At 46.6% G+C, this 15,165-nt stretch overlaps 1 protein-coding gene across 5 annotated transcripts in view; it reads right to left on the bottom strand.

Annotated features, from left to right (window-relative positions):
* ATRNL1 (attractin like 1) overlaps nt 1-15,165 on the bottom strand; it is a 1,104,086-nt gene that overhangs the window by 917,558 nt on the left and 171,363 nt on the right. For all 5 annotated transcript variants that reach the window (XM_090056522.1, XM_090056523.1, XM_090056521.1 and 2 more), the window contains exon 9: nt 3,537-3,720. In XM_090056522.1, coding sequence (XP_089912648.1) covers nt 3,537-3,720 — 184 coding nt within the window. The remainder of the gene's footprint in view (nt 1-3,536; nt 3,721-15,165) is intronic.

A 15,165-nucleotide genomic window follows, 5' to 3' on the forward strand; every position in this document is an offset into this window, starting at 1 on the left:
CATGTATCCAAAGATGCATCTCAAGCCAGTCCAGAGAACTGATACTCCCCCTCAATGCAACTTTGGTCAGGCCACAATTGGAGTACTGTGTCCAGTACTGGGCACAGCACTTTAAAAAGGATGTGGCCATCCTGGAGAGGGTTCAGAGGAGGCCACCCGCTTGGTGAGAGGGCAGTAGGACAGGCCCTATGAGGAGACACTGAGGGACCTGAACCTGTTCACCCTCAGCAAGAGGAGGCAGAGAGGAGACCTGGTGGCTGCCTACAAACTCATCAGGGGGGATCAACAACAAATAGGTAGAGCCCTTTTCTCCCCAGCACCAGCTGGGGTGACGAGGAATAATGGTAATAAGCTGACGGAGAATAGGTTCAGGTTAGAGATCAGAAGACAACATTTTACAGTTAGGGTGGCCAGAACCTGGAACCAACTTCCCAGGAAAGTGGTCCTCACCCTCAAAAGGAGGTTGGATGATCACCTGTCTGGGATCTTGTGAACCCAGCATTCATTCTTGCCTGTGGTAGGGGGTCAGGCTGAACAGATGATCTGTTCAGGTCCCTCCTGACCCTAGCTATTATGAAACTATGAATTGACTGTCTTAAGAAGTCTTTTAAGTCTTTCATGTGCTCCAGAGGCTGGGAGCCCCCCTCAGCTGACTGGGGTTCCCCAACAAGAAGCACATCATGCTTCCCCACAGCTCAGAGCCCAGTCAGAGGCATCAGGGCTTGGAGCTGGGAGAGAACTTCATGAACTCCTGCGGCTGAGAGCTCTGCTCATCTGACAGTGGCTCCCAGCTGCAGGGACACATGCTGGGAACGCCCATCACCTAACGGGGCTCCAGCAGCAAGAGCACACTGGCATGCTCCCTTGGCTTAGAGCCAGGCTTGCTCCTTGCCAGTGCAGGTCTTCACAGGCTTGCCCTGCATGGGCAATATGGTACAATGAGATCTGATGCAAGATCCTACGTCTCCTGCCATGCAAGTGTGGCATGGCAGCCAGTGCAACTGTTGGGAACCCACATCAGATCTCACTCCACCTTTACTTTAATGTCTGTCAGGGACCTAGCAGAAAGCCTTAAGCAACCAATGAGCATAATAGGATAGTATTTTGGTACTGCTGTCTTAAAAATAGATCAATAGAGGGGGAAAAAAGAAAAAAAATCCGTTTGTTAATGTTGCCAATTGCTGTAAGCTAGTGGCATTTAAAATAAAGACTCTGCAGTCAAATCAAACTTACACATTTCTTAACATTTCCAACAAGCTGACCCAAAAGCAAACCCTGTATGCTTAAAGTGAAGCCACTAATGCCCAAGGCAAATATTAAGCTGAAGGAATAAAATGTTCCGAGACACAGATCTTGATCTCGAAACAGCTTTGAGGTGGAAAAAATTTAAAGGTCAGCGTGTGTATAAAATACATAAGCAGCATTCATAAATTAAACTTGAGAAACAAGGAACTGACAAACAGAATCATCAAGCTTTCAGACAGAATATTAATATCTGAGACTACCTATGAACAAAACCAAAACCAATTATGTTTGTCTGGTTTTGAGAATTCTGAGAAAGGAACTTAAAACAGAAACCAGAGATGCTGGCATTGTAAGAGGGCCTGACAGGGAACAAATGGGCCAGGGGCTGCAAGTTGCCCACGCAGCAAGGGGCAGGACCCAAGGGTTCTGCGTGCCACCAGTGCTGCTCACGCAGCAGAGAGGCCCCCAAAGCGTATGAGTGGCACGGTGTGTGGCCTGGAGGCACAGCATACAACACTACCATGGGGAAGGTTGATAGCCCTGCCCTAAATGAATGGTACCTAAAAGACAGCCTTGCTACATGGATCGTCTACCCAAGAGGCTTCTTTGATTTCATGGTGCTTGGTAAAGGCATATATCAGTCTTCACAGGGATGTACTGCACATACCAGTTACAGAAGCTTTGTGCAGGGCATGGGTGGGCAAAATACAGCCCACCAACCGGCTGGATCCAGCCCACAGCTGGCCCTGCAATACTCAACATGGGGCTGCCACCCAGACAGCCTGCAACTGCACTCCCCACAACCCCAGCTAGCACGCAGCTTTCTGGTGGGGCTGTTCCCAGTGTGGCTGCAGCCAGCTGGATGTTCTTCTACTCCCCTCACCTCCTGCAGGAGCAGCCAGGCTGAAGCTTCCCTCTCCCCCATGTCCACCCAGAGCAGCACAGCAGGAGGCAGCAGTGGGAGGAGTGGCCGCTGGAGGCAAGGGGAGCACAGCGGTACCAAGCCGGCTGCAGCTGCACTGGGAATAGCCTCACCAGAAGCTGCGCATCCTGGCTGGGGCCGGCAGGGCTGTTCTGTTCCCCTCGACTCCAGCTTCTGCCGCGTTGCACTGCACTATACTGCGCCACTCAAGGAGGGTAGAAGCTTCAGTGGAAAGCTCTTGCCCAGCACATGAAGATCCAACTTCAGTTCCTGACCACCTTCCACCTGCTCCACCCACCAGCAGGGGCTGCTCATTAAGCCAGGTTGGCAGAGAAGGTAGAAGGCAGCTGGGAGCTGGAGCCACAGCTCCATACACTGGACAGGAGCCTCCTGCTGAAGCTTCCTGCCCACCCACACAGAGCGGCGCAGCATGGCAGGAGCACAGGCAGGGTCAGGAGCAGCAGCAGCCATCGCTGGAGGCAAGGGAAGCAGAACAGCCCCACCAGCCCTGTCCAATGTGCAGCCCAGCCTGGCACAACTTGGTTCCAACAGCAAGGCACAGAGCCTGGCCTCTCCAAGCTGTGCCACATGGGTCCTGGCCCTGCAACAGGATTTTTCAGATCTCACACATCCACATTTTCATGAAAAGGAGAAGCAGAGAACACATTGTTATGGGAATGCATTACAGGATAACAGGGAAAAATCAAACAAAATATAAAAGGCAGAAAAAAAGTTATCATATGCTGCTATTCACTTTCTCACTATTTCTGGATTGAGTGCATGGGGGAGGCTCTCCCTACTGATGGGGCTATTTTCCTCCTTAAGACACCATTACTATTTGTATTACAGTAGCATTCATAAGCCTTAAATTTATATGGAAACCCCTATGTGCTAAGTATTGTAAAATAATGAAAATGTACCCAAGTAGATACAATCCATGTCCCAAAGAGTTTATTAACAATTTAGTTAGAAGAGAATTGGAGAATTGTTTGGTATCCCCCTGAGAAAATAAATGACACCTAGGGACAGCATCTAAGGAATTGGAGTTTGCCATGGTCTCTTCCCTAACATACACCTTATATAGGCTGACCTCATACCACTGGGATATTTTAAAGCCTTAAGTTTCTAAATACTCTGATATTCACTTGACCATATACAATATGCTAATATGCCCTGAGGTTAATCGGAGAACCGTCTCTGCATTTTCTTTAAAAAGACTATTTACTGAATATTGTAAAATAATCACTATATTAATATCATTATTACCATAACAACATTTTTAAATATTCACCACTGTGCATGCATTAACTCAACAAAAATGGTTCTGTTTTATTTTGATCTCAGTTTCATGTATTCTCAGTTCACTTACCATGTCCTAGTATTAACCTCATATCTGTAAAGGTCATCCACCAATCCATATTTATTGCCAGGTAGTGCTTTGTATCCACCATGAACATAAATGGATTTTGTCATTTCATCAGACACGCTAGTATGACCATATCCACCTTGTACAATCGCTCCTTTTGTTTCTGGCACAAGCCAAGAATTAGATCCTGGAAAATGCATATAAAAGACATAAATATATTTCAGAAAGTAAGGCCATCATCCTGAAGGCACATGCTACTCAGAGTAATGCTTACTTAGCATGAACAATCCTGTGGAAATCATTGTGAACTAAAGCATTAATAACTTTCATCCTTCAAACCACATATAAGCAGTCATTATACTTATATATCGACGCAGTTTCACACTAAAGTATTAAGTTGCACAAAACCATATTCACTGAAAGTTAAACATCTACAGTATGTTAGTTAATTCAGTGATAAAAACTTCACTAAGGCCACATACAAGGAGGGTCTATATATACATATTAAGGTGCAAGAATAAACTCCAGTGCTTACTACCCTGGAGTTTATTGCTCCCAGGCTCCATGTCTTCACATGTGCCCGGGATCACAGCACATTGAGCTTGGTTGGAGTAGCGTGAGCTGGCAGGGGACCCAGAGGCTTAGCCTCCCAGCCTGGGGCTGCTCCCCCCAGAAAAACATGCTGTGGAGGGGCTGGCTAGAGCAGGAAGGTACTTCAATGTTGGGCTGGCTGTCTGGTAAGTAGTCCCCACACTGAAGCACCCTTGTGCCCCAGCCTGATGAGGCAACATCTACACATACACTGCTGAGGAGTAAAAAAACCCTCTGCTTGTATTTACAAGTACTATCCTGCTGTGGAGTAAATTAGTTTACTGTACTAACTTGTACCAACCTGAATCCAAGGCAATTTAGAATTGAAAATGACCACCCCAATAATTGGATTCCAAGCATATTTTAACAATTTTCCACGTAAAGAATCTATTTTTGGGATCATTTAAAATTCTTCCACCCCATCACCGCAGCAGGACAAGAAGCAAGCAGTGTGAGGGAGACAGGCAGGAGGTCTGGGGAGTCAAGTCAGATGATTCCTGCCCCTTGCCACTTATCCCCTCTGCCACTTAAACCTTCTGGTGCCTGTCTGCCCTGAGCCTACACTGCCCACGCTGCCTGTACCCCTGGTACCTGCCCCACCACCTCTTGCCCTACTAGTGCCTGCCCTCCCCTCAGTACCTACAAACGTCTTGCACCTTGACCCTGCCACTTGGTCCCCCTCCTGCTTTCCCATCCTTCCATGCCTGCACCTGTCCATGGTGCATGCACCCTCTAGCAACTATCCCCACCACCACCATTTAGCCTCCTGCTTGCCCTCCCTGGAGCTGCTGCCATTACAACCATGCTACATGGTTGGGCAGAAGCTGGATGCAGCATTTGTTCTGTGCAAGTGCCCTGAAGCAGAGCCCTGACTTAAGCTAGACCTAGGGTGGCAAAGTAAGCAGCTGCAACCAGGGGAGGGTGGCTCAGCAGAGTACTAACCACTCCCCTCCTATACTTTTACTTGAATCTAAACCCCTCAGCTTTTTCCCTCGTATTAAATGGGGGGGGCGGGGAGCAGGGCATCTTGGATTTGAGTAAATTTAGTAAATTATAAAATGTGAATAAATCAATCCTTAACAATGTAAATGAATTATTAACTTTAAGAAGGAATAATGTTAATGAAATTTGTGGCCTTAGAACATATTTAAAGTTATATATACTTTTTGAATGAAACGATATGAACACGAATATGAAAAGATCGAAAATTAGTCAGCTTGGATATTTCAAGGTGACTGCGCCAATTTAAGTAAAAGAAAAGGGCAATATTTACTATATCATTTCAATTACATTTACTATGTTTGCATGTTCAGCTCAAACAGGTAAATATAGTTTAAAACTAAAAAGTACTATAACAACTTAATATAACAACTTTAAATTCAATAAAAATCTGGTAACCACAATGGTTTTCAAATGTCATAAGATTTAACTTAACTCTGGATGTTGAAAAGACCTGGGTAATTAAATATAAATATACTTCACATTGGCTTCAGCTACATTTGTCATCGTACCTGGCAATTTCCGAAGCATTTCAACAATATAAATTTTAATTTCATATTAAGAAAGTGTTATCAAAAAACTCCTTTTGCTCATTCCCCATTACCAAGATCCACTGATTATTTCATATTACCTAGCACAACTAAACTTTAATAAAAATAATCAGATTTAAGTACCTTATGTTGCTGAACTGTATAATCTTCTTAAAAATTGATAGGATATTAGTAATAATTGTAACATAATATATTAGATGCAAGTAAAAATAGTTTTGTCTGATCTAGCTTAACTTTCAGTTGGCTACACACAGTCTAAACAATATTACTGCAAGCCTTAGCTGAGCCAATAAGTGTTCTGCATGATACTGTTTATTACTTCTCAGAAGGATAAGTTATAATGCAGCATAACTGGGGGGAGCTGTGGTGTCAACACCCACACAGTCAATTGGGTCGCCAACTGGCTGGAGAGCCACACCCAGAGAGTGGTGGTGGAAGGATCATTTTCAAGTTGGAGGGATGCGGGCAGTGGGGTTCTGCAGGGCTTGGTCCTCGGGCCCGCACTGTTCAACATCTTCATCAGTGACTTGGACGAAGGGATAAAAAGCACCCTGTTCAAATTTGCAGATGACACTAAGATGTGGGGGGATGTAGGCATGCTAGAAGGGAAGAACAGGCTGCAATCGGACCTAGACAGGTTACAAGGGTGGGAGGATGAGAATAGGATGGGATCCAACACCGACAAGTGCAAAGTGATGCACCTGGGGAGGAACAACTGGCACCATACCTACAGGTTGGGGAACTCCCTTCTTGTCAGTACAGAGGCAGAAAAGGATCTTGGAGTCATCATTGACTCCAAGATGAACATGGGCCAGCAATGTGGGGATGCAGTCAGGAAGGCCAACCGCACCTTGTCATACATCCACAGATGCATCTCGAGCAGGTTCAAGGAGGTGATACTCCCCGCTAAGTGGCACTGGTCAGGCCACAGCTGGAGTACTGTGTCCAGTTCTGGGCGCCGCACTTCAAGAGGGATGTGGACAACATGAAGAGGGTCCAGAGGAGGCCACTCACATGATCAGGGGGCAGCAGGGCAGGCCTTATGAAGAGAAGCTGCGGGACCTGAACCTGTTCAGCCTCCACAAGAGAAGGCTGAGGGGGGATCTAGTGGCCTGTTACAAACCAGTCAGGGGGGACCAGCTGGCACTGGGGAAGTCCCTGTTCCCCCGAGCACTACCAAGAATGACCAGGAATAACAGTCACAAGCTGGCAGAGGGTAGATTCAGACTAGACATCAGAAGGTGCTACTTCACTGTCAAGGCGGCTAGGATCTGGAACCAACTTCCAAGAGAAGTGGTGCTGGCTCCTACCCTGGGGGTCTTTAAGAGGAGGCTGGACGAACACCTTGCTGGGGTCGTTTGACCTCAGTACTCTTTCCTGCCATGGCAGGGGGTCGGACTAGAAGATCTACTCAGGTCCCTTCTGACCCTAGAAACTATGAAACTATAACATTTGGTATTCTTGTTCAAGGACCACAATGCAGAAAGGTCACAATACATTTGTATGTCAACAGACATAATGAAGTTCTAAAGAAGTGCAATAGATAGAAGTAGACAATTAGGCTTTACTGGCTAATTGTAAGAGACTATTATTAAACTAAGGCCAGTCCACCTGAATGTCCAACCATTACTTCTTAGTTATTTAATGAGCACAAAAGGAAAAATCTTTTAACAATTTATACAAAAGCAAACCCATGTTTGTATCCACTTTTCATATAATTTCATTTAGAAAAATGGCACTGAATAGAAATCCTTCACATTTACTGCTCTCATTTTGTTTAATCCCACAATCTTGAACTGTTTTACTAAATTTGAACACCGTTAACATTAGGGCCAAAGAGGTTAAAGTGATCTACCCTTAACTGCACAGTATACCAGTTATGCACCTCAGATCAAAACCCATTTCTCCTTGCTAGCAACAATAAACCCGGTCTGCAGTCTGTTGAAACTACGCATTCAATACAGCTGCACTTGTGTACTGAAAAGGGCGTCCCATATCATCAACATTTATGTTGTCCAAAAAAAGCCAGGACAAGATATATAGACAAATCTAAAAACATTATATTTTGACTTAGACGTGGTTCTGAAATGAGTTTAATTTTCTCTTGTTTTACGCTGCTGACAATATAGAAAGTCACCTTAGCAGCCTGGCTGAAGAACACTGTTGTTGAAAAAGCCTTGAATATTGCAGTTTTCAAATGGGCCTATGAGATTTTCAAAAGGGCACTCAACTGTATTGAAAAAGAATCAGTATAAATCCACAATACACGTTGTGAAAGTTCCAACCTAAAAATCTGAAGTTTGTGGCAAGTATGTCCTTAAATATAGCACAGGTTTACTAAGATATTCAAAAAAATGTTTGTCATTATAATTTATTTAACCTCAGTTACCACATACAAGCATGTACAGATCCTTACTTTACTTGGAAGGCTACATTTTAATCTTAACCTGCCTACATAAAATGGGGTACAAGATTATCTGACAGATTTTCTTCTTTTTTGCCTCCACTTTTTGCCTCTTTGGTTGTTAAGCAACATCCTTTAAAGCTTCTTTAAATGCTATTCCAATTTCAGTACACAGTTTTCAGACAAAGGCAATCAAGTCAAGTTCCATGGAATGGATGTCAGAAATTGCATTCCTATGCAATTTGGGTGTATTGTGATGTATAGGTTGAAGGTGCAGTTTAGGCTGTACTGACTTTCTTCACTCACAATCAGTGCTGACATTTGGAAAATACACGTTTTAATCATAATATAACATAATGGTATCTTAGTCCCAACCCACTTGTTGGATATCATTGAAACAAAGACGAAACATGTATGGACATGCCTATTACGTCTAAAACAGATGTTCAACCTCTGGGTGACTGGGAGCCTTGCATCACATGAACAGTGGACCCCCCTGCTGTAGACTGGGCCACCCACCCCCAAGAACAGGAAATACATATACATATACTTGATGCAAATTAGAATCCATGTATTATAGATGTAATGTAATTTATATAACTTAATATAAAGATACACACACATATTCCTGTCTTATAATCCTTTTCAATTACCAATCACATAATATATGCAACAGATTGGCATATAAACCTCCCAGAGGAAAAAATGACATTTGCTTTACATTAGTGTACATACACAATAAAATATGTTGCAAGTTGTTTCTATTTTGCAGTCTTATTTCACTCATTTAAATAATATTTAAAATATTAAACTGGCCAGGTAAAACTGCAGGCCCCCCCCCTTTTTTTTTTCCTTTTTTCCTCTTTTTTTTTTTTTAGAATTAACAAAGACGGGGTGGATCAGTTATTTCTTATATAGCAAAAAAGAATCCACCTTTATGAACACCTGTCTGATGCTAAGGAAAGACCTCTAGGGCATCTGTGTATGTGCTTCAGGGTAAGCGGGGGGGCACCTTAATCAGAGTGGCTCTCGGGAGCTGCTCTAATTCAAGTGCCCGCAGCATCTCATGTGTTCAGTGTCCCACACTTCAGAATTGTAGAGGGAGAACTTTAACTAAAGCTCATTCAACAAGCTTTAGTGAAAGCACCCCTGCACCCTTTTGAAGTGCAGGGACACTGAATACGCACAAAGCATGATCCAGCAGACTCAATTAATTGAGTATGAACAAACTTGTGCTAATTAGCACATGTTGGAGCACGCAACAGGCACATATATATGTGCCCCTAGGGCAGAGGCAGGCAATTATTTCAGATGGAAGTCTGCTTACTGAGTTCTGGTAAGCTGTCAAGGGTCACATGGGCAGCCCTGCCCCATGACAGGTGCCTCACTCCCTGGTCAACGTCTTGGGACCAGAAGTCCCGCCCCCAACCTCTGACGTTTGCCACCAGAAGTCTTACTCTTGTATATTGTGGAGGAGTGTGGGGGGGGGGCTATGGGTGGGTGGGTATAGGTTTGTGCGGAGTAGCAGCAGCAGGCAGGAAAGCAGGTAAATGGTGGCTGCCAGTGGCAGAGGAACAAGTGGTAGCGAGTGGGCACACAGGAGGGGAGGACCATGGGGCTCACGCCAGTGCCCCGAGGCCAGCACCAGCAGGAGCCAAAGCAGGACAGCAGGAGCACAGGGGCCAAGCCGGCTGTGGCTCTATGTAGCGAGGCTGAGCTGCGCCAGCAGGGAAAAGGAGAAGCCAGCCTGGGCCATGCACTCTTGTGACCCCACCCTGGGCCCCCGCCAGCACTGGCCCCAGGGCACCAATGTGGGCCTCATGCTCCCGCCCTGCTGTCACTGTGCTCCCGCGCACCCACTCACTCCCACTTGCCCCCCTGCCACCATTTCCCCATCCTTCCTTTCCGCCCTTCATCCCTGCTTCAGCACCATGAGGTTCCTGGCTGCAGCACCAGGACATCAGGAGCCCGGCCCAACCCTGAGGGAATCAGGTGATCATTCACGATCCTCCCATCTCCCCCTTCCTTTCTTATCTGAATTTCCCTCTCCAGCAGAGGGAAGCGGTAACAGCCCCAGCATCCCAGGCTAGAAGCCTCTGATAGGCAGAGGCTTGCAGCTGAGCGGGGGGGGGTTGGGGGGGGGACTGGGGAGGCCTTGCTACTGGCTCCCCTGGGACCTACTGCCCCTGGTGCTTTGTCATCTTTGACAGGCAGCCAGAGCAGATAAATATTAATTTTCTAAAATTTTCAGGAGCCCCTTATTTTGCACTGCCCCTGACCTAGAGACTGTCTTCAGAAATAAAACTAGGAAAGTCAGAGAGAACATTTATAATCTCTGTTTGTGTTTGCCTTTTCTCCCTGTATTTTCTTAAGCTTCTTGAACTTTGACTTTGAAAACTGCTATGTAGATATGTAATTTTCTTCTCCAGCACACATTTACCCCATCTCTTGAATGTTGAGTCATTCCATACAAAAGCAGCAGCACCCCAGAGTATTTCAGTTTGAACCAGAAGACATTTTTATGCACCAATGCCATAGAGAGATGTTTTTTGTATGTTTGTCTTAGCATTGTACTGCTGCTATGTCCTCTTTACCCATCAACACACTGAGAATTCACAGGCAAATCAAAATCACTGTTAAGGGCATTATTTATGTAATCCTCCTCCAAAGACTTCACTATGTCTACATATTACCTCTTAAATTGACCAAATCAGCCATCCACAACCCAGAAAACTAAACAGTTTAAATCCAAATTAGCCTGACAACTGACTCAATAATGTTAAAATTCAAAATCCTGTTTTAGCATACTATGAACTCTCTGAAAAATAGACAATGGGGCAAGTCTTTTTATTTCCAGGATGTAAATCTTATAAACCAAATGAAGAGTGTGGAAAATTGTTTTGAGCAGCCATCACACAGAAAGCCAAAAATAAGGAAATCATTTCTGTTATCTGAGTTTCCACTTAGCTGCCTCTCCTAATTTGATTCCTAACAAAGAATTTGATATCATCTGTCAGAAGTTGACAGTTTTCCAGAGAGTTCCCCCAACTGAAACATTTTGCCTTCAAATGGCTAGATAACATACTGCAGTAACTGCAGTAACTTAAGTTAATTAAGTCTGTCACGTATTAAACACATGGACAAGGTTGCATGCTCCCCTATATGAACCATCACTGTCAAACAGAATCAGGCATTTTTAGATCCAGCTTTGCCACTGTCATTTCCAAAAGACTGATCCAGTATAAAAAAGGATAGTTAAATCCTTGTACTCATTAAATGAATCACAGCCATAGCTGATTCACATTTACTCAGCACAAGAGAGAAAACAACACAGACCAAACCCTGGCCTTAGAAAAAACTAATTTAATTCATTTTTTATGAATTAATTAGGAAGGAAATTTCTAAAAGTCTTCAATAATCACCATTGTTGATAACAACTATTAAGTCATCCCAAGGTAGGGTCAATGGCATCATTAGAATCTACCTCTATTTTGAGAGAGAAAAAGTTCAAAAAATGAGTTTCAAACAGAGGATGGATTTTTTTTTTAAATAAATGCATTTCACTTAACAATGAAATAAATCTTTTGACCTTAGCTATTCCTCCACTGTAAAACATACAAGTGAAGCGATAAAGAAGAGAAAGCCTTCATTAGATACTGGGCATCTAATTCTCATTGCTTTACTCCATGAGTGTTTAAACTACAGGGAATCATATATACCATATTAACTTGAATTCACAATGACCCTGAATGCAAGATGATTAGTGTTCCACATTCTCAGTTTTTACTGATTTTCACTGATAAATTCCCCGATTTTTTTAAGTCGTTCAGTATTTACTAATTTACACCCATTTTTCAGTTCCAGCCCCTGTTAACCAGAACAAGCGGGAATGGCCCATTCCCCACTCGGGACAGTTAACAAGGATTGGAACTGAAAAATGGGTGGTACCGGTAAGCTAAAAGTGCTGCTGTGCTAGTTACCTGAGGCACAGGTTTCCAGCCAGACATGGGGATGGGGATGGGGATAGGGAGAGGCAGTGGCAGTGGCCGCATGAGGAGTCGGGGGTAGGCGGGGCTGAGGGAGGGTGAGGGACTCATGAGGGCTGAGGGAGGGTGTCTGGAGCTGCTACCTGGGGGCATGGGACTCCTGACTCTGACCCTGGGCAGGGTGGGACAGGCCACAGGAATCGCTCCTTGGGCAGGCTGGTCCGAGATGCATCCCGGCGTCTCTGGCTTTGGCCCTGCCCCTGCCCCGGGCACTGGGAGCTGCGAGCCTCGATAGGGGAGGGCAGGCAGGAGAGCCCAGCCCTGTTCCCTGCAGGCTGCAGCTGGCGGCAGCACCAGGCTATCCCCAAAGCACAAAGCAGGCAGCAACCTACTCTTGTCCCACACTCAGATTGGGGGCACACGCCCCCCCGGAAGAGCCTGGCACAGCCTCCCAGCCCACAGCCCTCCTGGGGGGCACATTCCCCTGGATCTGCATGCAGGACAAAAGCAGGCTGCCATCTGCCCCGAGCACCAGGAAGAGCCTGGTGCCACCACCAGCCCCAGCAGGCAGCAACAGCAAGCTGCAGCAACAGCAGGCTGCCACAACAGCAGGCTGCCAAGAGCCAGGACAAGCCTGCTTCTGCCACCGGCCTCAGCCTGCAGCAGCAGCCTGCTCTCATCCCATGCAGATCCAGGGGCACACACCCCCTGGGAAGAGCCTGGCACACCCCAGCCGACAGCCCTCCTAGGGGGTGCAGAGCCCCACACCCACTACAGCTCCCCCTGCTTTGCTCCCTGCTGCAGCCCCAGAAGCAACCGACAGACTGCGCCGTGCCCCTCTCCCTGCCACTTCCCTAGTCCCAGCCTTACTTCCTCCCTCCCTCACCACCAATTTTTCCCCAATTTAAACAGATTTTTTTCCTTTTATCCCAATTTTATTCCAATTTTTAGGCTTTGAAGATAAACCCCCAAAATTCCTGGATATTTCTTTTAAATAATAACCAAGAATGTGGAACATTAACGATGACCTCCCAATAGTTAGATTCAACAGACAGAAAACGTATAAATTGTAATTTCCAATGTATGGAGGATCATCTTAAATTCACCCCCTACTGCAGGTGATGGGAGTGGGGCGTAATGTGGCAGGAAGTGGGGCAGAGAGAGTCAGGGAGGCAGTGGGGGGGCAAGTGATAGGGGGCAGGCAATGAGCTTGTCCCCTGCTGCCTGCCCCCACTTACCCTATTGTGCCTTCCCTCCACTCCTTTAGGTTGTCCCAATTCCCTCTTCCCCTGTTCTTCCCTCCTCCCCTCCCCATGTCACTTCTGCTACCCACAGTCTCAAGTTGGGAAAACTGGCTCCGTGGTCAGACCCAGAGGGTTGTAATTGATGGCAGTCACTCATCGTGGTGCCCTGTGACCAGTGGGGTCCCTCAAGGCTCTGTCCTGGGACCCATACTGTTCAACATCTTCATTAACGATGTGGACATTGGAGTCAGGAGTGGACTGGCCAATTTTGCCAATGACACCAAACTTTGGGGCAAAGCATCCACGCCAGAAGATAGGCGGGTGATCCAGGCTGACCTGGACAAGCTCAGCAAATGGGCGGACGAGAACCTCATGGTGTTTAACACCGAAAAATGCAAGGTTCTCCACCTTGGGAGGAAAAACCTGCAGCATCCTTATAGGCTCGGCAGTGCTACGTTGGATAGCACTACAGAAGAAAGAGACTTGGGGGTCATCATTGACCACAAGATGAACATGAGCCTCCACTGCGATGCTGCGGCTAGTAAAGCGACCAAAATGCTGGCGTGCATCCATAGATGCTTCTCGAGCAAATCCCGGGACGTCATTCTCCCCTTGTACTCGGCCTTGGTGAGGCCGCAGCTGGAGTAATGCGTCCAGTTTTGGGCTCCACAATTCAAAAAGGATGTGGAGAAGCTTGAGAGAGTCCAGAGGAGAGCCACGCGCATGATCAGAGGTCAGGAAAACAGATCTTACCATGACAGGCTGAGAGCCATGGGACTCTTTAGCCTGGAAAAGCGCAGGCTCAGGGGTGATCTGATGGCCACCTATAAGTTTATCGGGGTGACCACCGGGATCTGGGGGAACGTTTGTTCACCAGAGCGCCCCAAGGGATGACGAGGTCGAACGGTCACAAACTCCTGCAAGACCGTTTCAGGCTGGACATAAGGAAGAATTTCTTTACTGTCCGAGCCCCCAAGGTCTGGAACAGTCTGCCAGCGGAGGTGGTTCAAGCACCTACATTGAACACCTTCAAGAGTAAATTGGATGCTTATCTTGCTGAGATCCTATGACCCCAGCTGACTTCCTGCCCTTTGGGCAGGGGGCTGGACTCGATCTCCCGAGGTCCCTTCCAGCCCTAATGTCTATGAAATCTAAGTCCCACCCCCTCTCCTCACATCCCCCACCCAAAGTCTCTGCCTCCCCTGTCTGCCCCTCCAGGCCCCCTTACCTTTGCTCTGTGCTGGCAGGCTCTGTCCCTCCTGCAGCCCAGGTCATGGAGCATAGCTCAAGCCCAGCTCTGTAGCAGTGGCATGGAGCTGGCACTGTTCCAGCACAGACCCATACCACAAGCAGTGGAGAGCCAGTGCTGTTGCTATGGAGCTGGGCTGGAACAACAGTGCTGGATCCATGCTGCTTCTATAGAGCTGGGTTACAGCCATGCTCTGTGCCCCGGGCTACAGCAGAGTTGCAGCCCACCGGCTCAGGGCAAAAGTAAGGAGTGCGGTAAAGTGGGGAGAGAGGAAGATGCGACAGGGGAAGAGACAGGAGGCTGTGTGGGGAGGAGTGGCAGGGCATACAGAGGCAATGGGGTGGGGAGAGAGTGGGGACGGGGCAGATCTGGTCCTGGACCTGGCCTTGGCTCTAACCCCAACCCTTGGTTGGGGCCAGAGCCACAGCAGCTGCCCGCTACCCCACTGCCTTGTACTCGATTGCAAGGCAAGGGGCTGTTTGCCCCACATTAAATGGGAAAACTTTATCTTCTGATCAACTAAATACAGTATATATTACAGTATCACATTCTTTAGATAAGATCTTCTGTCTGCTGGTAGAGACAAAAGCGGTGCTGACCAGTTTTGA

This window comes from Crocodylus siamensis, chromosome 7 (assembly GCF_052110815.1).
Source record: "Crocodylus siamensis isolate JL-2025a chromosome 7, ASM5211081v1, whole genome shotgun sequence".
NCBI classification, from domain to species: Eukaryota; Metazoa; Chordata; order Crocodylia; family Crocodylidae; genus Crocodylus; species Crocodylus siamensis.